The following is a 25,447-nucleotide window of genomic DNA, read 5'->3' as shown; positions in this document are numbered from 1 at the left end:
CTCAATAAAAGGAATGCTCTGGCTGCTCGGTGGGGAAGAAACTGCCGGTTGGAGAGGTTAAGGGTGCAGGCAGAGGGCAGGGGGAGCCCAGCGACGAGGCTGTTGCTGTCCTCCAACTGAGTGCTGATGGGGGCTCAGGCCAAGGTGGCAGAAGCGGCAGTGGCAGGGCTGGGGCTAGGGAAGGAGGCTGTTTCAGGTCAAGTGGCCTGGATGCCCTGTCTGCGGAGAGACATTAGAGCAGAGACCCGAAGGCACCCAGAGAGCCAGGTCAACATGTGGGTGAAGAGACTTCTGTGTGGAGGACACCGGTGGTGCAAAGGCCCTGGGGCCGGCCCAGTCAGGCCGCCGGGGGGAGCTGGAGCCGGCGGGAACCCGCACGAATGACAAAGGAGGGAGGCGGGGGCGGCCGGCGCCGGCCGATTGCCTTACAAGGCGCCCTGCAGTGCCGCGGCCGCGCTCGGCCACCGCGTGCTCGGCCGCCAGCGGGCGGCGGGGGCGCGCGCGGAGGGGGGCGGGGCCGCCTGGGCGCGGGCGGGGGGCTCGGCGCGGTGGCTACTGCGCTAGGCGACGCTGCCGCTTCGCTTCGGCTCCAGGTCCGCACCCGGCGCTCCGGGGCGCGGGCGCGCGCTGGCGGGGGCGTGCAGTGTCCCGGGCCACGGCAGGCCCCGCGCACACCTGTCACGCCCGGCGCGCCCCCGGCCGGCACGCGCGCGGCCCACGCAGCTTGGGACGCGGGAGGCCCGGGCTGCCGAGTCCCTCCCGCCGCGAGGCGCCGAGGGCTGGGCTGAGCCGGGCGGCCGCGTGGGTGGCCGTGGCGGGCGGCTGTGCGCGGGGGTCGCAGGTGCATCTCGGGCGGGTCGGTGGCCTGGGGGGCGCGTGCCTGTGGGCGCTGGGCCGTGGGTGGCAGGTCTAGGCCTGGGGGCGGCCGGGGGCGCCTCTGGGCGCTGCGGATGGGGGTGAGCCTGGAGGGGCCCGGGGTGGGGGCACGGAGCCTTCTGGAAGGCGGCCAATCGCGGCTGACTAGGTTGTGTGGGGGTGGAGAGGGGGTCTCTGGGCGCTGATCGCCGTCGGGGTGCCAGGTCTCGGGGCGTCGGATCGTGGCCGTATCTGGGAGGGGGAGGAGTGTATGCGGTGGCCTCGCTGGAGGCGTCCACCTGGGAGTGCGGACCTGGACAGTGGGGGAGGGGCGAGGTGTAACGGGCTGGGGGAGGGTGTGTGGGACCTGTGTTCCTGAGTGGGGCTGTGGCTGAGGGTGGCTGAGGCACTGCCGGATCTGGGGTTCGGGGGACGGGGCTGCCCCTCGCCCAGGGAGCTTCCCTCCACCTCTCCCTGCACCCCCAGACATGCTGCTGCTCAAGAAACAGACGGAGGACATCAGCAGCGTCTATGAGATCCGGGAGAAGCTCGGCTCGTGAGTGTGTGTGTGTGAGTGTGTGTGTGTGTGTGTGTGCGTGTGCGCGCGTGAGTGACAGTGAGTGTGTGTATCTGTGTGGGGGGATGGGTGGCATGGGACGGGGAGGGCTTCCACATCTCCTTCGGCTAAGGGGGCCCTTCTCCCTCCCCGCCTCTGCTCTCGCCCCGCCCTCCTCCTCGCCTTTCCCCTCCCTTCCTGCCTCCCCCTCTGCCGCAGGGGCGCTTTCTCCGAGGTGGTGCTGGCCCAGGAGCGGGGCTCCTCACACCTTGTCGCCCTCAAGTGCATCCCCAAGAAGGCCCTTCGAGGCAAGGAGGCCCTGGTGGAGAACGAGATCGCGGTGCTCCGCAGGTGTGCTCCCCGCAGTGGCTGGGAGCCTCCTGGGGTGGAGCGCCCTGCCTCCTCCGTGTCCCCAGAAAGGCCTGGCCGGGGGCTCTGCCTTGCTGGACCGGCAGGGCGGCCCGTGGTAGGGTAGGGGGCAGGGGCGGGAGGAAGAGAAGAGGGTGATGGGCTTCCCTGGGGGTCCAGAGGGGGCCGTGGCGGCCCGTAAGGGGCTTTTTCTTGCCGTTGCAGGGTCAGCCACCCCAACATCGTGGCTCTGGAGGACGTCCACGAGAGCCCTTCCCACCTCTATCTGGCCATGGAGCTGTGAGGAGGGCGGGGTCAGGCGGGGGTGGGCTGGGGCCGGGGGGCCCGGGTCAGCTGAGCCCCTGCTCCCCCCAGGGTGACGGGGGGCGAGCTGTTCGATCGCATCATGGAGCGCGGCTCCTACACGGAGAAGGACGCCAGCCACCTGGTGGGCCAGGTCCTTGGTGCCGTCTCCTACCTGCACAGCCTGGGCATCGTGCACCGAGACCTCAAGGTGCCTGCCCTCCTGCCCGCCCACCCAGGCCTCGCCCCGAGTCCCTGTGCACCACGGGTCTGGGGGACTTGAGCGTGCCCAGCCCCGGGGACCACGCCGGGGCTGACCCGGTGTCCTCTCTGGCATCCGTGTGTCGCAGCCTGAAAACCTCCTCTATGCCACGCCCTTCGAGGACTCCAAGATCATGGTCTCTGACTTTGGCCTCTCCAAAATCCAGGCTGGCAACATGCTAGGCACCGCCTGTGGGACCCCGGGCTATGTGGGTAAGTGAGGGGGGCGCCCCGAGGCTCGCCGGGGGCCTGGGGGCCGGGGGACCCTGTGGGAGCCGTGGTGCCAGGGGCAGGGCAGGCGGTGGGCCACTCCTGGGGTGAACTAGGCTGAGCCGGGCAGCACTGAAGGCGTGGTGTGCGTGTGCGCGGGTGTGCGTCTGTCTGTCTCTGGCCCCCAGCCCCGGAGCTCTTGGAGCAGAAACCCTACGGGAAGGCCGTAGATGTGTGGGCCCTGGGTGTCATCTCCTACATCCTGTGAGTGACCACTGGGAAGGCTCTTCTTCTGCCTGCCTGCCCCCTGCTGGGTTGGGGAGGTTTGGACAGCCGGGTGATTCATCTGTGGGTGCCAGGCTGTGTGGGTACCCCCCCTTCTACGATGAGAGCGACCCCGAACTCTTCAGCCAGATCCTGAGGGCCAGCTACGAGTTTGACTCTCCCTTTTGGGATGACATCTCAGAATCAGGTGAACTTGAGGCTGACCCCAAGCTCAGGGAGCAGGGAGGGACGAGGGGCTGTGGGGACGGGGTGGGCTGACCTGGTTTCCCTGTTCCAGCCAAAGACTTCATCCGGCACCTTCTGGAGCGAGATCCCCAGAAAAGGTTCACCTGCCAGCAGGCCTTACAGCATCTTTGGTGAGCGGGACCCCTGCTGAGCTGTCCTGGGACCAGAGGGTCCACACCCTCAGAGACCCCCACCCCTCACTGACCTTTGGCCTCGCCCTAGGATCTCCGGGGATACAGCCTTTGACAAGGACATCCTGGGCTCAGTCAGTGAGCAGATCCAGAAGAATTTTGCCCGGACCCACTGGAAGGTCAGTGTGGGGAGGGGCCTGGGGACCCGGCTCAAGGCTGCCCGCCCCATCCGTCAGCCTCAGGAGGATGGTCTGGGCCGCCGGTGGTCTCTACGGTCCTCAAAGTCTTGGGACCAGGGCCGGGACATGGCCTGACACCCCTCTCTCCCTGCAGCGAGCGTTCAATGCCACCTCCTTCCTGCGCCACATCCGCAAGCTAGGGCAGAGCCCAGAGGGTGAGGAGGCCTCGGGACGGAGGGTGATGAGCCACAGCCACCCGGGCCTCCACACTGGCCAGCCCCCCAAGTGGTGACCCCCAGGTGCGTGGGGGTGAGCCCTGCACCCGCTGGGAGCTGGCTCCTCGCTGAGCTCAGGGGGTGGCAGGCCCCACGTGGCCAAGAGCTCAGCAGGGTCGACCCCACAGAGTAGCGGGCTGAGGGCAGAGAGCACAGACAGGGGAGGAGCCGGGGTCCCCAAGAAGTGGATGAGAGAGAGAGGTGGGGGGCAGGCCATGCCGCTGGCGGGGACCGTGAGGGTTCTCGAGGGGCCCAGTGCCAAGACCCAGTGAGTGCCTCTGCTGAGAGCCTGGGCTGGGAGCAGGGGGCACAGGGCAGGCCAGGGGTGCCTCCTGACTGTCCCCTTCCCTGTGCTTCTCTCTTCTTCTCCACCCCAGGCTGAGTGCACGGACCCCCAGATTCCCTTCCAATGGACCCTTTCAGTCCCCCCCCACCTCCCCCTCCCGCCCCGGGGCACCTCTGCGGGAGAGCTTGAGCCCTGTGGGTGTGGTGCAGGGCGCTGGGGTGGGCGCTGCTGGGGCGCGTCCACAGACTTCCCTCCCCTGTCGCTGCCACACCCCCTCTAGAAACCAAGAGGCCCGGGGGCTGTCCTTCCCGTGCTGTTCTGTGCTTTGCTGACTGTGGGTGGTCCTGCTTGTGTCGTGGCCCTCCAGCCTCCCTCCAGTCTTCCCCAAATCAATAAAGACAGACAGAGCAATGGGCAGTGGTGAGCCGCGGGGAGGGATGAGGGCTGGGAAGGAAACCAAGGAGGCAGGCCACCTCGCCCTCACCACCCGAACTTCTGCTGCCTCCCATCACGGCAGACAAGCTCCGGGTCGTCCAAGAACTTCCTCTCCCCACTCCCGACGTGCCGGCCAGCTCTGCCACCCTCGAGGTTGGCCTGCGTGTGGCTCTGGGGCCCTGGACCGGGCTCAGGGGCGAGTGGAGGCGCGGGTGCTGTAGCTGGGAGGGCAACCAGAGTCCCGGACTGTCTTCTACCCACCCCGCCGCCCCCGCGCCCCCCCCCCCCGCTCCCTCCCCCCCATCTCCCTTTCTTCCCCTGCTTCCGGTGGCCGTGGCCAGACAGAGCATTCCCAGGGCACGCCTTGCACCGAAAGGCTCTGCAGCCCCTGTCTCTGAGGCTGGAGGAGGGGCCCCTCGGCCAGGAGAGGGCGCTGCTGGGGCCTCAACCCCTGTGCTGGGTCGTGGCTTTGGCACCGCTGGGCTCCAGGCCCTGGGGGACCGGGCTGGGTGGGTCGTGGCTTCCGGTGTGAAGAACGGTGGCTGGTCTTCTGGTCTGTGCAGCCCCTGCCCCTCACACCCCCATTCTGGATCGGGTAGGGCTCCAGAGCCCGGCCTTGCTGGGCCCCAGGCCTTTACTGGCTCTGCTCGGCCTTTGTCCCGCGCCCACGAGGGGAGGGCTCCTAGGGCCTCTCTTCGGCCCCGGTCAGGGCAGAGGGAGCACCCTCGGGGTTCTGGCTGAGCTGGCCGCCCCTTTGTCCCACCGTCACCCCCGCCCACTGGCCCCTGCCAGCCTGCATCGCAGAGCCTGCTGGAGAAGACACTTCTCCATGTCGACCTTTGGGACCTGAAGGGAGACAGCGAGGCCCAGAGCAGGGCTGGCCTGGGTCTCGGGGGTGGGGCTGGGGCAGGGGCCGGGCTTCCACCGAGGAGGGTAGCCACGCACAAGTCCCTCTCCGGAGTTCTCCTCCTCCCGGCATCCTCCCACCCCCTTCCATGCACACCCGCACAGGCCCCTGAGCCCGGGGCAAGTCCCGAGGGGGTAAGCAGCTTCCCCCTCTGTCCCCACGGCCAGTTCTAGGCCATCCTTTGCTCTAGGCTTTGGTGTCACACAATGCGGTCCCACCACGCCAGCTCCCCTTTCTCTGTCCATAGCCCGGGGGACCTCAGGCTGCCATAACCTTGGCCGGGTCTCTACAGCTTGGCCTCTTCACCTCCAACGACCTGTCCTGCCTCCCCTTAGCCCCCCACTTGGGGCCTTGTCATGTCCTGTCCTGCCACCTCAGACGTCCCCTTCACTGGCTCTCCTCCCCTCTTTTGGTTGTTCACGTTGGCCTCCCAGCACACTCACGTTTTCTCGCTTTGCCATCAAGATTGATTGGGCCTCTACTCTGTGCCAGGCGCCGAGCCCACCGGCCAAGGTGCCCACCGTCATGCAGGAGGTCCTGCAGTGGAGGGGGTGGGCTTACTCGGCCAGTGGGAATGATCCGCCCGGGGAAGGTAGCAGCTGGTGCTCAGGGAGGCCTCAGCAGGAGCACCAGAGCCAGCCTTCCAGAAGGAATCACACTCCTTCGGAGACAGCCAGCTCTTCCAGCCCAGGCTGCAGCCCCATCCTCGCTGCGGAGTCAGGGTCGGGGCCCAGCTCCGGCCGCAGTGACACAGGGTGCAATTTGACCTTCCGCCAGCAGGAGGCGCCACAGTCACAGTTTTCCACGTTCATCAGCCACCTGCTGCTTCTTCAGCACCTGGGGCAGCTGCTCAAAACCATTTCTCCTCCATCCCACCCCCGCCCCCCAAATGCTGCCCCAGGGACGTCCTCGCCTGGGGGAGAGGCCTACCCTGCCCATCTGGGAGCAGGGAGACGGGGGAACCCCAGGTTGGGCAGTGGCGTCACCGTTCATCCCTCTGAGCCCTTCCCATCTGGGGGGGCAGTTTACGAGAAGAAAGCTTTGGGTGACCCAGGCTGTGGGAGCATTGCGGGCTCAGGGAAGAGCAGGTGCTCATGTACTGAGGCTGCGCCGGAGGGACGGGTCAGACTGGAGCCCGGTGAGGTGAGAGCCGGGCCTTAGTCTCTGAGCTGCGATGAGCCGCTGGTGGGGTGGGAGCCCGAGAGCGCCCTCGTCCGGGCTGGGGAGGCGCTGAGCTGCTGTGAGTCTGGAGCCGGGGCCAGAGGACTGGCCTTCCCAGGTGTCAGGGACCAGACTGGATTTGAGGGGGGAGCCCCTGTGGGCGTCACGAGATGAAGCTGTCTCCCTCATTCTGGGCCACACAGGGTGGGTCACACGCTCTGTCCTGGAGCGAATCTGTGGGTGTCAGAAGGATTAGCTCAGTGGTGAGTCTTTTTAAAAATGTTTTGGCTGAGCCGCCTGGCACGCAGAATCTCAGTTCCCAGACCAGGGATTGAAACCCTGCCCCCTGCAGTGGAAGCGCGGAGTCTTAACCACTGCACCGCCAGGGAAGTCCTAGTGGTGAGTCTTTATTGAGCACTTACTGTGTGCCAGGCACCCGTATTAACTCCAGCCTCGACTATGAGGTAGCGACTCTCATGATCATCACCCCCACTTTGGATACTGGGAGACGGGGGCATAGAGGCCGCATAACTGAGCCAAGGCCACGCAGCCTTGGGCTCTACCTCCTGCCGGTCTCTGTGCAAGTGAGGAGGGCTCGCTGGGAACGTGAAGGTCGTGTGGGGGCTTGGGGAGAAGGCAGGGGAGCTCTTCTCCACCCTTCTCTTGGTGAGTGCAAACTGGGCTGGGTGGGGGGCACCCTGGATTTGAGTTTCAGCCTTGCAGGTGGTTTTGTCGCCTTTAACACTCCCTGTGCCTCTAGCTCATTGAGTCAATTCCCTGTGAAATGGGAGCCTGGGTGATGGGGCGAACCCCTCTGGGGTTCAGTGTGAGGGACTGGGCTGACGGCAGGGACACGTCTGGGGGCCGTGTCGGAGGGCAAGGTGAGAGAGATGTGCTGACGGAGGGAGCTGAAGAGGGACTGGAAAGGTGGACGCTGGTCGTGGCGGACTGAACAGGGGGGCTGTGAGGGAGTCTAGGAGAGAAGCAGGCCTATTCAGGGCCCATGGCAGCCATGTTCTCCGCCCAACCCCACCTCTGCCCAGGCACCCCTGTCTCCATCCCTGTCTCTTCAGGTGGGCAAGACACGAAGTACGGAGTGTTTGGGAAAAAACCGAATAACCCAATTTGGTTGATTGAAGGTTGTTGGGACAAGTGGTTAGAGAGTGCCCAGAAAAGTGAACTTTCTCAAGAGGGCACTGGGGAGCCACTGGAGGGCTGTAGGGAGGATGGTGGCAAGATGAGATTTTTGCTTTAAGACAGTTTTCAAGTATTTTTCAACCCTATCTGGCCCCTCTTGATAAATATAAAAATCTCATCTCTAGATGCCGCCCCACCCAAGCCCCATGGAGATTTCAATAGTTCCCCTCATGCCAGAGAGCCCAGCCTGCCTCAAGTGATGCCCTGAGTAGAGGCCCAGTTGTTTTTTCTCAGTTTATCCTTCTAGTTCTTTCAATTATTGCCTTATGTATTTCTAAGTTAGGTTATTAAGTGCAGATGAGTTTAGGATTGCTACGTATTTCGTAAGTTACACATTTGGTCAAAATGGAGCAACATGCATTAATACTAGTAATGCTTTTGCCTTATAGTTGACTTATACAGTGATAGTAGCATAGCAACTATATCTTTCTTTTGGTGAATACTTGCCTGGCATATCTTGTTCAATTCTTTTTCTCTCAAACTTAAATTTTTTTTACTGAGATATAATTCACACGCCATAAACCTCACCCTTTAAAATGTACAATTTATTGTTATTTTGGTATACAGAGGTCCCTGACTTAACAATGGTTTGACTTGCGATTTTTCGACTTTTACAATGGTGCGAAAGCAATACGCATTCAGTAGAAACTGTGCTTCAGATTTTGGATTTTGATCTTTTTCCGGGTTAGCAATATGTGGTGCAGTCCTCTCTCGTGATGCTGGGCAGTGGCAGCCACCCGAAGCTCCCACTCAGCCACTTGATCACGAGGGTAAACAATGGATACACTTACGACCATTCTATACCCAGACAGCCATTCTGTTTTTCACTTTCAGTACAGTATTCAAGTACATGACATATTCAACACTTTATTATAAAATAGGCTTTGTGTTAGATGATTTTGTCAAACTGTAGGCTAATATGACTGTTCTGAGCATGCTGAAGGCAGGCTAGGCTAAGCTATGATGTTTGGTAAGTTAAGTGTATTACATGCATTTTCGACTTAGGATATTTTCAACTTATGATGGGTTTATTGGGATGTAACCCCATCAGAAGTTGAGGAAGATCTGTGTTTACAGTTTACGTCATCACGATCTAATTCCAGAATATTTTCATCACCCCAAAGGAAAACCCTGTACCCGTTAGCGGTAACTCCCCATCCGGCCCCCACCCCCCAGCCCCTGGCAACCACTAATTTACCTTCTGTCTCTGTGGACTTCCTTATTCTGCTATTTTACATAAATGGAATCACAACATGTGGCTCTTTGTGTCTGGCTTATTTCATTAAGCATAATGAAGGTTCATCCATGTTGTAGCATGTATCAGTACTTCATTTTATAGCTGAACAATGTTCCATTGTATGGATAGACCATGTTCTATCTATCCATGCATCCATTGATGGACATTTGGGTTGTTACCACCTTTTGGCTATTGTGAATAATGCTGCTATGATCATTTCTGTGCAAGTTTTTGTGTGGACATACCTTTTCAGTTGCATTATTTGATAGAATTCACCAGTGAAGACTTCTGGGTTTGGATTTTCTTTGTGGGAAGATTTTCAATTACTAATTCAACTTATTTGCTTGTTATAAGTCTATTCAGATTTTCTATTTCTTTTAAAGTCAATTGTGGTCATTTTTGTCTTTCCAGGAGTTTGTCCATTTCATCTGAATTGTCTAATTTGTTGGCGTAAACTTGTTCAAAACATTGCCTTATAACCCTTAACATTTTTATAGGTCAGTAGTAATGTCCCTCTTTTCATTCTTTTTTTAAAAAAATAAATTTATTTATTTATGGCTGCGTTGGGTCTTTGTTGCTGTGCGCGGGCTTCCTCTAGTTGTGGCGAGAGGAGGCTACTCTTCATTGCGGTGCGCAGGCTTCTCTTGTTGTGGAGCATGGGCTCTAGGCTCACGGGCTTCAGTAGTTGTGGCACATGGGCTCAGTAGTTGTGGCTCGCGGGCTCTAGAGTGCAGGTTCAGTAGTTGTGGTGCACGGGCTTAGTTGCTCCGCAGCATGTGGGATCTTCCCGGCCCAGGGCTCGAACCCGTATCCCCTGCATTGGCAGGCGGATTCTTAACCACTGCACCACCAGGAAAGTCCCCTCATTTCATTCTTGATCTTGGTAATCTTTTTGTTTTTTTTTGACTGTGCCGTGCAGCTTGTGGGGTCTTAGTTCCCCGACCAGGGATTGAACCCGGGCCCACGGCAGTGAAAGCACTGAGTCCTAACCACTGGACCGCCAGAGAATTAACAGGTAATCTTTTTTTCTTTCTTTCTTTTTTTTTTTACAGTATTATTATTTTTAAATTTATTTATTTTATTTATTTATATTTGGCTGCATTGGGTCTTCGTTGTTGCGCGCGGGCTTTCTCTAGGTGCGGCGAGTGGGGGCTACTCTTCCGTTGCGGTGCGCGGGCCTCTCATTACGGTGGTGTCTCTTGTTGCGGAGCACGGGCTCTAGGTGCGCAGGCTTCAGTAGTTGTGGCATGCGGGCTCAGTAGTTGTGGCTTGTGGGCTCTAGAGCGCAGGCTCAGTAGTTGTAGCGCACGGGCTTAGTTGCTCCACAGCATGTGGGATCTTCCTGGACCAGGACTCGAACCCATGTCCCTTGCATTGGCAGGCGGATTCTTTTTTTTTTTAAACTTTGGGTTTTTATTTATTTATTTATGGCTGTGTTGGGTCTTCGTTTCTGTACGAGGGCTTTCTCTAGTTGCGGCAAGCGGGGGCCACTCTTCATCGCGGTGCGCGGGCCTCTCACTATCGCGGCCTCTCCTATTGTGGAGCACAGGCTCCAGACGCGCAGGCTCAGTAATTGTGGCGCACGGGCTTAGTTGCTCCGCGGCATGTGGGATCTTCCCAGACCAGGGCTCGAACCCGTGTCCCCTGCATTGGCAGGCAGACTCTCAACCACTGCGCCACCAGGGAAGCCCAAGGCAGGTGGATTCTTAATCACTGCAGAGCCACCAGGGAAGTCCCCTCTTTTCATTCTTGATCTTGGTAATCTTTTTTTTTTTTTTTTTTTTTTGGCCGTGTTGTGCAGCTTGTGGGGTCTTAGTTCCCCTACCAGGGATTGAGCCCTGGCCCACGGCAGTGAAAGCACTGAGTCCTAACCACTGGACCGCTAGAGAAAAGAACAGGTAATCTTTTTTTCTTGATCAGTCTAAGTAAGATCAACTTTGCTGGTCTTTTCAAAGAACCAACTTTTCACTGATCTTCTGTATTGTTTTCCTGTTTTCTATTTCATTCATTTCTGCACTAATCTTCCATCTGCTTGCTTTGCATTTAGTTTGCTTTTCTTTTTCTAGTTTATTAAGGTATATCATTTGGCCATTGATTTGAGACCTTTTCTTGTTGTTGTTGATATAGGCATTTAAAGATAAATTTCTCTTGTAAACAATATATAGTTAGCTGAATCTTGCTTTTTTGAATCTCTGATTTTTGATTGGGGTGTTTAGACCCTGCATATTTAATGTAGTGATTGATATGGTTGGATTTACATTTGCCATTTTGCTATTGGTTTCTCTATATTGCCTGTCTTTTCGTTCCTCTCTTCCTCCTTGACTGTCTTCTCTTGTGTTAAATACTTTTTAGTGTACCATTTTATTTCTGCTGCTGATTTTTTAACTATATATTTTTGAATTACAGTTGCATTACAGGGACCCCCCTGGTGGTCTAGTGGTAAAGAATCCTCCTTCCAATGCAGGGGACGTGGGTTCAATCTCTGGCCGGGGAGCTAAGATCCCACATGCCGTGGGGCAACTAAGCCCGCACACCACAACTACTGAGCTCACACGCCTCAACAAGAGAGCCCACGTGCTGCAAACTACAGGGCCCATGCGCTCTGGAGCCCACGTGCCACAACTACAGAGCCCACGCACCCTGGAGCCCATGCACCACAACTAGAGAGAGAACACCCACAGGCCACAACTAGAGAGAAGCCCGAGCAGACTGTGCGCTGTAATGAAAAAGATCTCGCATGCCTCAACAAAGATCCTGTGTGCAGCAACTAAGACCTGATGCAGCCAAAAAAAAAATAAGGAAAATAAATAAATAAAATAAATATTTAAAAAACCCACAAAGAACAATTGCATTACAATATGGATCTTAACTAATCACAATCTACTTCATATTACTACTCATTTAATTTTTGGTAAAATGTAGAGACTTTGCTCCAGTATAGCTCCATTCCTTCCTTCCTCTTTTGTGCTATTAATGTCATGTATATTACATCTATATCTGTTATAATATAAACTCAACCGTACAGTGTTATAGCTATTGCTTTATACAATCTTATGTCTCCTAAAGAAGTTAAGAGAAGAAATAAGGAAAAATATATTAAGAGAGACATTTTTATTAACCCAGATATTAATCATTTTTGCCGCTCTTCATTTCTTCTTGTGAATTCAAGTTACTAACTGGTGTCAGCCTGAAGGACTTCTTTTAGTATTTCTTGTAAAGAAGTATACTAGCAATGAATTCTCCTAGTCTTTGTTTATCTGGAAACGTCTTTTTTAAACCTTCAGTTTTTTTAAAGGATAGTTTTGCTAGATATAGAATTTTTAATGGACAGTGTTTTTTTCTTTCAGCTCTTTGATTATGTCATTTCACTGTCTTTTGGCCTTCATTGTTTCTGATGTTAATTTTATTGTGGTTTTCTTCAACATGGGTCATTTTTCTCCTATTGCTTTCAAAATTTTCTATCTTTGGCTTTCAACAATTTGACTGTGAAGTGTCTATGACTAACTCTCTTTGTTTTTATCTTATTTGGGGTTCAGTGAACTTCTTGGACCTGATTAATGTTTCTCATAAAATTTTGGACATTTCTGTCATTGTTTCTTCAAATATTTATTCTGAGCCTTTCTGTCCTCTTCTTCAAAACCTCCCATTACATGTATTTTAGAATGTTTGACGTTGTGCCACAGGTCTCTGAAGCTCAATCATTTTTCTCTCTTTTCTCCGATTGGATAATTTATATTATTGATCTATCTTCAAGTTCAGTAATAATTTCTTATGACATCTTGAACCTACTCTTTAATACTTCTAGAGGAGTTTTCATTTCAGTTATTGTACTCTTCAAATCCATTGTTTCCCTTTAGTTATCGTTTCATAATTTCTGTATCCCTATTGAGAATCTCTATTTGTTGATTCTTTGTTGTCCTACTTTCCTTTAACTCTTTAAAAAATATTTATTTTCTTTATTTTTTTGGCTGCATCGGGTCTTAGTTGCGGCATGTGGGATCTTTGTTGAGGCATGCGGGATCTTTCATTGTGGTACGGGCTCTGCGTTGTGGCGTGCGGGTTTTCTCTCTCTAGTTGTGGTGCATGGGCTCCAGGGTGTGTGGGCTCTGTAGTTTGCGGCACGCGGGCTCTCTTGTTGAGGCGCACTAGCTCAGTAGTTGTGGCACGTGGGCTTAGTTGCCCCGCGGCATGTGGGATCTTAGTTCCCTGACCAGGGATCAGACCCATGTCCCCTGCATTGGAAGGCAGATTCTTTACCACTGGACCACCAGGGAAATCCCATTTTCCTTTAACTCTTTAAACATGGTTTCTGTTAGTACTTTGAACGTATTTATAATAAGTGCTTTGAAGTTTTCATCTGTTAATTCCAACATCTGGGAACACTCAGAGACAGTTTCTTTTCTTTCTTTCTTTTTTAAAAAAATATGTATTTATTTATTTATTTGGCTGCGCCGGGTCTTAGTTGTGGCATGCGGGATCTTCGTTGCTACGTGCAGGATCTTCTTTGAGGCATGCAGGATCTTTAGTTGCAGCGTGTGGGATCTAGTTCCCTGACCAGGGATTGAACCCGGGCCCCCTGTATTGGGAGCGTGGAGTCTTAGCCACTGGACCACCAAGGAAGTCCCCAGAGACAAACAGTTTCTATTGACTGTTTTTCCTAATGTGGGTCACACTTTGCTGTTTCTTTGCATGTCTTGTAATTTTTTTTTGCTGAAAACTGAACATTTTATTTTATTTTATTTTTTATTTTTTAAAAACCATTTCATAGTTTTTAGAAATTAATTAATGAATTAATTTATTTTTGGCTGCGTTGGGTCTTTGTTGCTGTGCGCGGGCTTACTCTAGCTGTGGCGAGCGGGGGCTACTCTTCGTTGTGGTGTGCGGGCTTCTCATTGCGGTGGCTTCTCTTGTTGCAGAGGATGGGCTGTAGGTGCGGGGGCTTCAGTAGTTGTGGCTCGCGGGCTCTAGGGTGCAGGCTCAGTAGTTGCGGCGCATGGGCTTAGTAGCTCCGCGGTCTGTGGGATCTTCCCAAACCAGGGCTCGAACCCGTGTCCCCTGCGTTGGCAGGTGGATTCTTAACCACTGCGCCACCAGGGAAGTCTGAAAATTGAACATTTTAGATAATATTTTTCATCAACTCTGGATTCTGATATTCCCTTTCCCCCTAGAAGTAGTTGTTTTGGCGTGTGTGTGTGTGTGTGTGTGTGTGTGTGTGTAACTTGTTTGTTTCTTTGTTGTGTGACTTTTCTGGACTAAGTCTGTGAAATCTGTCCCCTCCCCGCCCCACAGTGGGCAGTCAGTGGTGTCTCCGCTGAGTTAAAAAAAAATAGTCCAGTTTAAAATTTAAGCCTGGTTTTCTAGGGGCTGCCCCTGTATCTGCCTAGCTTAGTGGCCAATGATTGGACAGAAACTGTACTCAAACATCTCAAGCCACTAAGGCTTGTGCGCTCCGCTGATGGATCTGTGTGTGGGAAGGGCAGTTCTTTCAATGTTCAGGCTATTTTCAGGCCTTCCCAGGGTTATTTTTCCACTGACCCTTTTGAGTCTCCTACATACATGTGCGCAGCCTCAAGGTGGTCAGGAGAGCGTGGATGGCTTGGGACCTCTCCTTTCTCCAACTAGGCAGGAATATCCTTGCCCCAGCGAACCACTTTCACAACCTGTCTAGTAGAGCTGAGCTGTTGGCCCTTCCCTGTTGTCTGCCCCTGAGAAGTTACTTCAATTGACAATGCCCCCTGGTGTGGATATTGCCCACCACTCCAAATGGACTTAGCCACCTGCAAACCTAGGCAGAGAAGCTGCTGGCCTTCATGAGCTGCCTTGTCCTGGCAGAACCTCCACGCAGTGTAGTATCTTCAAATCTCTCTGGCTCCGACCCCTGTGTCCATTACCACATCTCATCTCACTCTCCCGCCTCTCTCTTTCCCTTATAAAGATGCATATGATGGCATTTAGGGCCCACCTGGAGAATCCAGGACTACTTCCCCATCTCGAGTATCCTCATTGTCTCTGACACTGGAGACTTTCTCTTATTTTCCCATGAGCTCAGCCATTCATTCAAACATGTTTTTAGACTTCATCCTACGTTTTAGAGGTTCTGGACCAGGAGGGTTGCCCTGGACACGTGGTCCACGTTGCTCACAAAGCCTTCACTGCCTTCTCGCACTGCGCTTACTTCCACCCACCCTCCAGCTTCCCGTCACTTCCTGCCGTGTCTCCATCACCGGGAATCATGGCTTTAGAACGACCGCTCCGGCTACGGTGTGCAGAGGGCACTGGAGGCGGCCAGAGCTGAGGCTGGGAGGCCAGGAAGGAGCAAGTCCCTGCTGTCACTTCAGGCGGCCCAGTGGCCTCCGCAGGCTCTCCCTGCCCCCAACCCAGGCCTTCGGAGGCCAAATTCCACAGTGTCAGCCAGAGGGACACATGCTTGGATGTGCAGTTTTCCCGTGTCCCTCACCAGCTCGGGTCCTTCCGCAGCTCCATCTCCTCATACTGGGGCTTGGGTTGGACTCTGCGCTGAGTCTCAGGGCTCAGCTACCAACCCCCCATGGTCACTTCTGGGTCCCTGCTCCCCTCTCTGCCACACCGGATACCCGGCGTCATTTGCTGCTTCACAGGGTCCTAGTCCTGAGCCACGGGGCACAGAGTAGGAGCCCAATGGGCGGTGAGTGAATGGGCGGCTCAGCCAGAGGTTGGGCCGACAGGCAGTGTGGATGCCAGATGGGAAGTGACACAGGGGCGGGGCCGTGCGCGAGTCCCCGAGCAGCCCAGCGCACCGCCTCCCCAGGCCTCCCTCCCTCCCTGCTTCTCCCCCAAACTCTCCAAGGTGCTCAGGAAGCCGCTTCCCTCTGTTTAGGATCTTACAGAAACCATTTATTCAGGAACAATTAAAGAAAGAACCGTGGTGTGGATTCCCAAGGCTGAGATGGCCCTGGGCCGGGTCCGTAAGCGGGCTGCTGTGTGTGTGAGTGTTGACACATAGACACACACACACGCACACACGCCGCCCATGAGGGGTATGCACTGCAATGAATGACCGTGTGTGTGCGGCTCGGCCCCTTCCCCGCCCCCCAAACCAACCACGGCTGTGTGGGACCCACAGCAGCAAAATCCAGGCCTTCTTCTTCCCCTCCCCCACCCCCAGCTCTTGCTTTGAGACCCCATCTCCTCCGGCGGCAGTTTGACCACCCTCAGTCACAAAGAGCCCCAGTGATCCTGTCAAGACATCTGGGGGAAGAGGAAAAAAAGCATCTTTTCAAATGTCAAGTGGATAAACAGTCAGGGCGCCAGATGTGCGGCCGGGAACCGCCCAGCGGCTCCCAGGCCGGCGCCCTCCCCTCTAGCGCTGCCCAGCAAGGAGCCACCCAGAAAGGGGCTGTCCCTGCGGACGCTGGGTGGCTGCTGCGCCTCCAAGGCCATGTCCCCGGGGAGGCCCCCAGTCCCAGGAGGCCCAAGCCCTCTGCGGAGGAGCAGGGGGTGACTACGCTGGTGGTGGCGGTGCACCCCTCCCCATAAGTAGCCATTTGGGAAGAGGGGTGGGACTGGGAGTCGGTCCCTGGGGGGCAAACGAGGTGGCCGGAACAGGCCCACGGCCCCCCTGAAAGGGGAAACCACAGGGGGCTCGGGGCCTGGCCGAGCGCACACGGCCTGGGCCCTGGGAACCGGCAGCCACCTGGAAGGGTCCCTGGGGATGGGAATCCCCACCCCCGCCCCCCGAAGGAAAAAGTAACAGTCGCAGAAGAGGCAGGTTCCGCCCGCAAGCAGCGCGGGTCAGGCCGGCGGCCCCAGGCCCGGCCCATAGGCACGTTTAATAGGATTCCCGTGGATGTTCCAAGTGGGTAGGACAGGTCTGTCCCCGCCGCCCCCCAGGAGGGGCTCCCGGCTCCTGCCTCGTCCCACAGCTCCACATGAGGTATTGTGCTCTCGCTGCCCCCCCCAGGCTGAGCCCCCTCCCGCCTCTTCCCCAGCACGCGGGTGGCTGGGCTGGGCGCACCCGCTGGGGGGCGGCCCGGGGCCCTATGTGGCGTCCAGCTCAAAGACGCCATCGCTGGTCGGCGTGGTGAAGAAGGAGGGCGGGTCGGAGGCGGCCGACTCCTGCCCGCCGCTGCCCCCATCCCGGGCGCGCCGCTCCTCCAGCCGCAGGCTGCGCTCGAAGTCCAGCAGCTGCCCCATGAAGTTGAAATTGGGCGAGATGTTGGACTTCTTCCGCTTGACCAGGTCGTAGGCGTCGTTGAGCGAGAGGTGGAGCTTCTGCATGAGGTAGGCCACGGTGACGGTGACGGAGCGGCTGACGCCCGCCAGGCAGTGAACGAGCACCCCGCAGTTCTGGGACAAGGCCTCATCTAGGTAGGGGCAGAGGGGGCCCGCGTGAGGTGCGGGTGGTGGCCTTCCGGGGGGTCCTCCGAGCTGGGGAGCTGCCCCAGCGCTGCCCGGCCCCCGCAGGGCCGTCCCGGCTCGGGGGCTCTGGGGAGGCAGCTGAGCCTGGAGGAGGAGCCCAGGTGAGGGAGAGGGAAGACGTGGGAGAGGCCAGCAGCCAGGCCCGGGGGTGGGGAGGGAGAGGGGGAGCGCAGAGCGGACTCACCAATGAATGCGATGGCCTCCGGAAAGAACTGGGACAAGTTCTGGCTCCAGTGGTCCGAGATGGGGATCTGCTTGTAGTGAAAGTCGCCGTTCTTCTCGAAGAGGTTAGGCAGGTTTGGGGTGACATTGAGGATGTAGCGGATGCCCAGCTTGGCCAAGCTCTCCACGTTGGCCGAATCCCGGGCACTGCCCAGGTAGAGGTTGGGCAGGATCTGGACGGGGAAGGACGGCAGCAGCCCCGCTGGGGGGGGCGTGGCACCCTCCGAATCCAGGCCGCAGCTCATGGAGTCACGGTCGGGCTCGGATTCCGCGTCGGAGCCCAGGCACAGGCCGCCCAGCCCCACCACTGGGCTGGGCACCGGGGCTGCGCTTGGGCCCCCACGGCTGTCAAGGCTGGTCTCACATAGGTGAGGGCACTCGGCCTGGAATCTGCTGAAGCCACCTGGGAGGGGGCAAGCGGAGGATCCCATTGATCTGGCCTCCTGGGTAGCCGAGTGCCCTGGCTGGGGATAGGGACCCCGACCCTGGACAATCCCGATGCCTGAGGGGGCTGGCAGATGTCTCCAAAGGGAACTCGAAAGCCAGCAGTCTGACCTATACTGGTCTCCCGTGTGGTGTGCTCAGCACTGGTGGCTGCTCCTCCGAACGGCAAGACACCAGGCTGGGGCAGAGCCACCCAAAGAGGATCTTACACCCCCCAGGGCCAAGCCAAGGCAGGCATGAGGGCTCAACAGAGTTTAGATGTATTGCCAGCCTTGGGGAGGACAGCGGCCATCAGTTAAAGGAGAGGAAAGGTTCAGATGTGAGTTCTCTGCCTGGGTGTCTCCCGATCCAGGTCGACCAGGAGCACCCCGAGGTCAGGGGCCAGGTCACAGCCATGTCTGTGCTCTCTTCAGGGATGAGGTGGACCCCAAGAGGCAGAGAGCCTGGGAGAGAGTGCAGCATTCCACCTGGATGGTCCCAAAGTCCCGAGAAGTGAACATCTCCATCTACAAACAGCTACTATTTCCCTGGGGATGGGGGTGGGGGCCTGGAAATTTGACATTTTATGTATTTCTATGTCCCTGTACATTCAGAATGGAGCAAGGGACGACAGGCCAATGACCCTCCTGGATGGGGAGGTGGGGACAGCTGGCTCTGTAGGTTCATGGGAATCCCGTCCCTACCCTGGATCTCTGGGGGGTGTTTGGCTTGGCAAGGAGCCAACATGCCTGTATCAGCCCATCTCCCCTCCACCCCCAAGCCCTGCCATGACCATGGCAGGCGGGGGAGGGGGGGAGGTCCCTGCCTCCTCCTGCCTTCACTGCTTCTCTCCCTCTCTCTTCCCCTCCCCCTTCCAGACCCTTTGCTGAGCGGGATTTGTCCTCTTGTGGCTCCAGCCTCCTTCACCCATGGCTGAGCAGCTGGGGGAGGGGGTGATATGATGGGATGGGGGCTGGGAGCCCGAACTGGGTATTCCATCCTTGAGCATCCAGGGAGCCAGGTCAGGGCAGATTCTCCCCATTTTCCAGACTCAGAAACTGGGGCTCCCAAGAGTGAAGGACTTCCCCAAGGTCATGCTCAGGGGAGGGGAATCTCACCTCCACTTTAGACAAAATGAGGCCGGGCTTGCCCAAGGTCAAATGAATCATGAATGTCCTCAGAAGGTGGGGCCCGGCCCTCCCTGGGCTGGGGTCCTCCCCAGGCTGCTGCCCGCGGGCCACCACCCGCACCTACCCTGTAGGTAGTAGGCCAGGTAGCCTTCCTCCCGCAGCTTCTGGAGCAGGGTGCCCAGCACCGACTCGGCCTCCCACTCCTCGACCTCGGCCTCGGCCTCCCCGCGCCGGTGCCGGCCCCCGCCCTGGTCGTACAGGAGCACCGGGGCGGGCGGGGGCGGCTGCAGCGGCGGCCCAGGCAGGAGCGCGCGCACCGACAGGCTCCCCCGCCGCAGGCGGCGCAGCAGCAGCGCGGGCAGGGCCACGCTCAGCGCCCCGCCGATGCGCGCCGACTCGTACAGCTCGCGGCTGCGGCAGTCCAGGAGCAGCAGCCGCGGCCGCGGGGGCGACAGCTCCCGGCGCAGCCACAGGCACGAGCGGCCCAGACCCTCCATGGGCTCGCGGCTCCTGGCACGTCGGGCCCCGAGAGCTGCAGAGAGAGGGAAGGCGCGCGACGTGAGCCCGCGTCCTTCGCGCCCGGCCGCCAACGGGCGCGGGCCCGGGGGCCAAGCGGGAAGCCAGGCCCGGGTCCTGAAGGCGGGCGCCGAGGGTCCCGCAGGGACGCCCCTCTACTGCCTGATTCTCTTCTCGTACCCCTCCTACAGTAAGGATGTGCAGAAAGGCGCCCCCTGCGCCCCAAGAAAAACGCCCCAGGCAGCCACTCGGCGTTGCTTCCCGTCCCGGGAAGGGAAGTGTGAGAGGTCCCCCAGAAGAGGAAGGCTGGGCGTCCAACGGCCCCTTCGAGAGCCGCCGTGGGTCCCTTCCTGGCCCCTCCTGGGGGCCCAAGGCCGCGGCCATCTCCCCCCACACCCCCTTTCTGCGTCTCTCACTCTGCCTGCCCGCAGTCACTCCCCACGTTCGAGCTTCCGACTTGGGGGGCGTGTGCGCGTGAGAGGGGGTCCAGGCCGAGATCTCCCCCATGGCCAGGCGGGCCCGGGTAATAGAGGTGGTGCCGAGGTGCTGGACCTCGGCCGGCCGGACCTCTCGGAGCTGCCCTCCTCCCCCCGTAGAAAACAAAAGGAGAGAGACCTGGAGCGTGATCCCGCGGCGAGCGGCCGCGCGCGGACGTCCCAGCCACGGCCACCGCGGGACGAGGGGCGCCGTCCGCGGGCAGGGAGTCCCCGGGCCCGGCCACCGGGAAGAGGGCGGGGCAGCGGGGCAGGCGCGCACGTGGAGGCCGAGTCCACTGCCGCCCGCGCACCGGCCGCTTCCTGGCAGTGGGACCCAGCTTCCACCTTGGAAGCTGCTGCCTTTGGACGTGGAGTTGCCGTTTGGAGGGGCGGGGCGGCGGGGGCGGGCTCAGGGGGGGCCAGCGAGCCAACGGGTGCCCTCGAAAGCAGTTGAGTGGGCCCTGCAAGTGGCGCGCTGAGCCGGGGCTTCCACCGAAGCGGGACTGGGCCAGGGCAGAGGCCAAGGGCAGGTCAGGGGCCCAGCAGGGGACCAGCTGCAGCTCCCCTGGCCGGCGCCAGTCGGGCCCCTGGAGGCAGGGGGAGGGGTGGGGACAAGAGCCCAGTGGCCCTGCCCCAGAGGCTGCCTCCAGCCCTACTCATTTGGGGTGACCATCGCGTCCCCTGACTGGACTTCAGCGGCCCCATCTATATGACAGGCTCCTGATAGGCACCGCCTTGGGCTACCATGGGATGACGGTGAAATCACGGAGGGGAGGGGGAAGCGGGACCAGAAACCCGCTGCTGCCTTCTGGCCAGAACTCTGCCCAAGGCTAGCTGGAGGGCTGGGCAGGCAGAGGGCAGCTTCTGGGCACCACAATGGCTTCCTTCGTACAGGCCAGGCCAAAGGCCCCAGCAGCCCTGTGCTCTCAGCCCTGAAGCGGGGTGCTCTGCTCTTACCACATTATTGATCCTGGGAGTCACCCCTGGCTCCTCGTTTTGTCAAGAGCCAAGTCATTTCCACTTAAATGTCTCTCACATCTGGACATTCCCCTCCGCCCCCTGCACCGGCCTGGGTCAGCATCATAGCTTCCAAAGGCCTCTCCCTACCTCCAGGCCTGTCTGCCTCAACACCCCTCAGCCCTGCCCTGCAGCAAAGGCCCACGGTGGCCTCCATACCTTCCATGGACACAGGATGGTGAACAGGCAGGACACACCGGGCCCCTGCTTGCACGGCACTCCCAGGCCTGCAGGACAGGTCCGTAATAAACCGAGGGACCGAACAAGATAATACCAGGTGTGATAAGTGCTGAGACAATGAAATGAGGTGGGGGAGGTTTCTGAAAAGTCTGGTCTGTGTCCCTTCTCTGCTTAAAGCCCATCTAAAGCAAATAGCAGAGTTGAAGGAAAATGTACAGCAGATAAGATAAAGCTCATACAGCTTAATCAAAAGGTTAAGACTCCTATAGATAAATGGGCAAGGAACCAGAAAAGGCTGCATGAAGGAGGAAATGCAATCGGTCCAAGGCGTTTGGGGGAAGGTTCAACCTCAGGCATGGAAGGAAAGCAAATTAAAAAAAAAACAAGGTAACGACGACAGAAAACAAGGTAACACTTCCCACCTGTCACATTAGTAAAATGTTCTCAAAATGAGAGCTCCCAGTGCTGGCAAGGGTGCTGTGAAACTGGCTTGCTGCTCTATTGCTGGTTGCTAGAGGGTTCTCTGTTGGTATGGCCCTTTTGGAAATTAACTTGGTAATATGCATCCAGAGCTGGGAAGAACACCACACCCTCTGGCCACTTTTGGGCATCTACCCCAAGGAACTAAGTAAAAGAAGGCAGAGCTATGCACACAGGATGGGCACCACAAGACAGGTAACTAAGGAGTGAAGGGTGCCAAGCCACCGGAGGGCCACTGTTTAGGACGGTTCAGTCCAGTGTGACTGCCAAAGACTCCTCTCACGGACCACAAAGTAAGATGAGAAAACTTGGGAGGTAATGCTGGGGAGAGGGCAGCTTACAGAGAGCCAGGTTGCCTCGAAGGGGCCTCCAGTTGCCCCCTTCCTCCCTCCCTCCTTCTCTCCCTCCCTTCCGGGCCCAGTGGGCCACCAGCCTGGGACATGTCTAGGTCTCTGGGCTGAGTCCCACCACATGCACCCAGGGGCCTCAGGCAGCTGGGCTGGGTCGCCTTGCCCCTAGTCCCGGCCTCCTCCTCTGCAGCCTGTCCTGATTCTGTTCCTTCTTCAGCCCCCCCCCCGCCCCCCACCAAGGTTTCTGTCTCCCTCCTCTGTGCTCCAGGGCTCAGTTCCCCGAGGTTGCCAGCTGGGCCGGAGCGGAGTGGGGGGCATTTCCTTTCCCTCACATCCTAGCTCCCAGAGACAGAGGTTGGCTGCCACCTGCCCATGGGCCCCAAGCCTGGGGGCTCCCTCCAGGCCTGCCGCAGCTGTGGGCAGGAGCCTAGGGTGGGCAGGGGTTGAAGGCACCAAGGGGTTCTGCAATGTGCCAGCCTGGGGTGTCTGGCTTGGCAGAGTCGTGGGCAGTGGGGGTGGCAGCACCCGACAGGGAGGTGGAGAGATACGTGCCCCCACCCGCCCTGTCCTGAGGGCTCAGTGTAGTTGGAGAGACGGTCGCCAACCCCGCTGGAGGTAGGAGCTCCTGAGGTGCCTAGGCCTGCTTTCTGGAGAGGGCTCCCTGGGGGAGGTGACCGGAGCCGGGCTGGGAAGCTGAGGATGAGAAGGGAGGCAACTTCTGCAAGGGTGAGGGGAGAGGAAGCTAGGCTCCAAGAAACCCTAACCCCAGCCCCCGGGCTGGGGTTCTGCGGGGCCTGCGCCTCGCAACGCCCGAGGAGGGGCTCCCCTGCGCCTGGCTCCGGACCCCTGCCGGCCAGCCCTCCCGCCGGGAGAGAGCGCTCAGGAGGGGGATTCAATCTCGAAAGTGAGCGCTCGCTGCCCGGCGCCAGCAGCGCCCGCTGCGCCAGCAGCAGGACAGACTGGAACCTGTTGCCACCTCCGCACTGCAGGGCTGAGCGCAGCCAAGCCCCCCTCCCCCCTCCCCCGACCCTCGCCCGGCCCGCCCGCGCTCGGGCCCCCGCAGCGCCGGCCCCGCCCCGCACCCGCTCCCCGGGCGCGCCGGGCAGGGGGAGGCAGCGCCGCGCGCCGGGGCCTCGGCAGGCCCCCTCCGGCGGGCGGAGCCAGGCCGCGCGCTTCCCGTAGGGTGGACGCTGCGCCCGCCGCCCCAGCTCCCGCCGGGCGCTCCCGGCCCCCGCCCGGCCCAGCCAGTGCCCCTCGGAGGCCGCGGAAACGCTGCTGCCCGTAGGCCTCGCGCGCGCCGCGTGCGCCTTCTGGTCCCTGGAGCCTCCCGAGAGCGGCGCCCCGCCTCCCCCTCCATCCACACCCCCCCCCCCCCCGCCTCCCCGAAACACACGGTTCCCGCCGGGCCGAGTGGCAGAATTTCGGCTGTCGCGGCCGGGTCACATGGCCAGGAGCAGAACTCCCAGCGACAGCGTTCCTGCCAAATCCACTGTCTTTCCCACCAAATCCACTTTCCGCTGGGGATGGCTTTCTGCTTTTCCCGGTCGGTCTCCTCGCGGGACTGGGAGTTCCTCCAAGGCAGGAGCGGGTGTGTGCCCGGCCCCAAGCTGGCCCCAGCCCCCAGTGAAGGGCCTGGCACGCGGCGCTCACGGAAGAAATGCTCGTTAACAAAAGAAGGCATGAATGAATGAAACCAATTGTTGCGTGAGGGAGCCCAGGAGGGGACCGCTCCTGCTTTTTTCCTCAGCGGGTCACACACTCGCCCCCACCAGACACGCACAAGCACACGTGCGCACACGGCCCTCCCCCCACCGCACAGGCAGACGGGCACACGCGGCACTCCGACTCCTGCCCCCAGGAAACCCACCTACTACGTGCGTGCCAGCAACTGGGGCCCCTTTGGTCCCAGCTGGGCCGCCTCCATTTCAGTGCCTGCCTCTCCCTTCCTCTTCCCCGCCCCCCTCCCCCCCATCTAAGTACGGTACCTTGCACCCCAAGTGCCTTCCTTATCTCTTAGGGAAGAGGCCAAGCCAGTCGCTGGGGAGCCTCAAGGTCTGTTTAGGGAGGCACCTGGGGGGGGTCTCAGGATGGTGAGCCGCTGCTGCGAAGGCGAGCCAGAGGCGCCTGGCAGAGATGCCACCAAATGCTGCAGCCTCTAGAGCCCGCGTGCCAGGTGTTGGGGGGTGGTGGTGGGAGGGACTCGGGATGTGCTGGGGGATGTTGAGGGCTATTTGCGATGGGGGCGGGGCAGGGTGCTGGAGAGCATGAATCCAGCAGGTGTGCATACATGTTGGGGTGTATGGGAGTGCGTGCTGGGGATGCTAGAGGTGTGTGCCTGGGGAGCGGGCCTGGCTTCGGGGAGTGGGGAGGGTCGGCCTCTGGGGTGGGGGTTAGTGTTGGGGTTTGTTCAGGGCTGGGCGGATTGCAGTGTCTCTGGGCTGGGAACGTGGGTGGGGTGTCTGTAATGAGCATATGGGGAGTTGGAGATGGTGGGGCACGGTGAGGAGAGCTATGTTAGTGCAGACATCGCAGGGATGTGTTTGGCGTGTGTGCGTGTGTGTGTGTGTGTGAACGCGCGCGCGCTCGCGCGCCTGGGTGTGTACTGAGGCGTGGCAGCGTCTGGGATGGGTGCTGGCCTGAGTTGGGGACAGTAGTGGATGGTGACTTAGCGGCTGCTGGTGTGTGCACTGCAGGGACCTGGGTCCGCGGTGCATGGTTTGTGCACGCGCGTGTGTCAGGGGGTGTGCGTGGCCATGGACACGGGAGGTGCACGGGCGGGATGCGGGGGGTGTGCGGTGGTAGCACTGAGTGGGTCTCCCAGGGGCGCGTGCGTTGGCCCTGTGGGGTGCGCTCTGGCAAGACTTTGGGGGTGCAGGGTGGAGGAGCGCACGTCGGGGGGCGGCCAGGCAGGGTGGGGGTGGGGTGGGTGCCCGGGCGCCGCGTGCTCCGCTCACCTCCGCTCACCTCCGTTCCACTCGGCTTCCTGCGCCGGCTCCGCGCGTCGCGGCCGGGAAGTTTCCGAAGCCCGGGCGGCGGGAAGCGCCACAGCCTCTGCCGCCGAGCGCCACCGGAGCCTCGGGCGGCGGCCTCGCTTGGAGCCGAGGGGCCGCCGCCGCCGCCGCCGCTGCGGAGGGAAACTCCAAATCCCGCCTCCGCCGCCGCCTCCTCCTCTCCCGTCGCCGTCTTCTCCGCCCCCTGCCCAGGAGGGGCAATGTCGCCGGCGGCGCGCAGGGAGGGAGCGGGGAGGGGCCGCGGCCTGCCCGGCGTCTCCCTCCACCTCCCCCGTCCGCCTTCCTCCCACCTGCAAGCCTCTGCCCGCTCTGCCCAATGTGGCCCCTCTCCGGGATGTCCCCTGCAGCCCCCGGCCCCCAACGGCCCCGCTGCCTGGGGTCTCCGAGCTTGGGG

General features: G+C 59.3%; 3 protein-coding genes across 5 annotated transcripts; 1 reads left to right on the top strand and 2 right to left on the bottom strand.

The window, feature by feature from the left end:
- Window positions 1–337: 337 nt before the first annotated feature.
- On the bottom strand, window positions 338–1,345 carry LOC133081949 (uncharacterized). Its single transcript, XM_061178255.1, has one exon. It carries the CDS (start codon window positions 1,343–1,345, stop codon window positions 338–340), a length of 1,008 nt encoding a protein of 335 aa, XP_061034238.1.
- Window positions 1,344–4,391, top strand: PNCK (pregnancy up-regulated nonubiquitous CaM kinase). Its single transcript, XM_061178005.1, has 11 exons — window positions 1,344–1,411; window positions 1,631–1,762; window positions 1,985–2,059; window positions 2,135–2,273; window positions 2,413–2,536; window positions 2,722–2,797; window positions 2,893–3,005; window positions 3,096–3,174; window positions 3,266–3,353; window positions 3,508–3,652; window positions 4,006–4,391. Exons 1-10 carry the CDS (start codon window positions 1,344–1,346, stop codon window positions 3,643–3,645), a joined length of 1,032 nt encoding a protein of 343 aa, XP_061033988.1. The 3' UTR covers window positions 3,646–3,652; window positions 4,006–4,391.
- Window positions 4,392–16,599: 12,208 nt separating this feature from the next.
- Window positions 16,600–25,219, bottom strand: DUSP9 (dual specificity phosphatase 9). 3 transcript variants are annotated; one of them, XM_061178440.1, is made up of 4 exons: window positions 25,007–25,219; window positions 19,148–19,555; window positions 17,433–17,873; window positions 16,600–17,193 (listed from the first exon to the last, which is right to left on the bottom strand). In XM_061178440.1, exons 2-4 carry the CDS (start codon window positions 19,518–19,520, stop codon window positions 16,868–16,870), a joined length of 1,140 nt encoding a protein of 379 aa, XP_061034423.1. In that variant the 5' UTR covers window positions 19,521–19,555; window positions 25,007–25,219; the 3' UTR covers window positions 16,600–16,867. The 3 variants fall into 3 exon arrangements, with proteins under 3 accessions (XP_061034423.1, XP_061034422.1, XP_061034421.1); XM_061178439.1 differs by having other exon boundaries at window positions 24,997–25,218; XM_061178438.1 differs by lacking the exon at window positions 25,007–25,219 and adding an exon at window positions 20,155–20,431.
- Window positions 25,220–25,447: the final 228 nt, after the last annotated feature.

Source organism: Eubalaena glacialis, chromosome X (genome assembly GCF_028564815.1).
Source record: "Eubalaena glacialis isolate mEubGla1 chromosome X, mEubGla1.1.hap2.+ XY, whole genome shotgun sequence".
NCBI classification, from domain to species: Eukaryota; Metazoa; Chordata; class Mammalia; order Artiodactyla; family Balaenidae; genus Eubalaena; species Eubalaena glacialis.
This window is presented reverse-complemented; position numbering and strand designations above follow the sequence as displayed.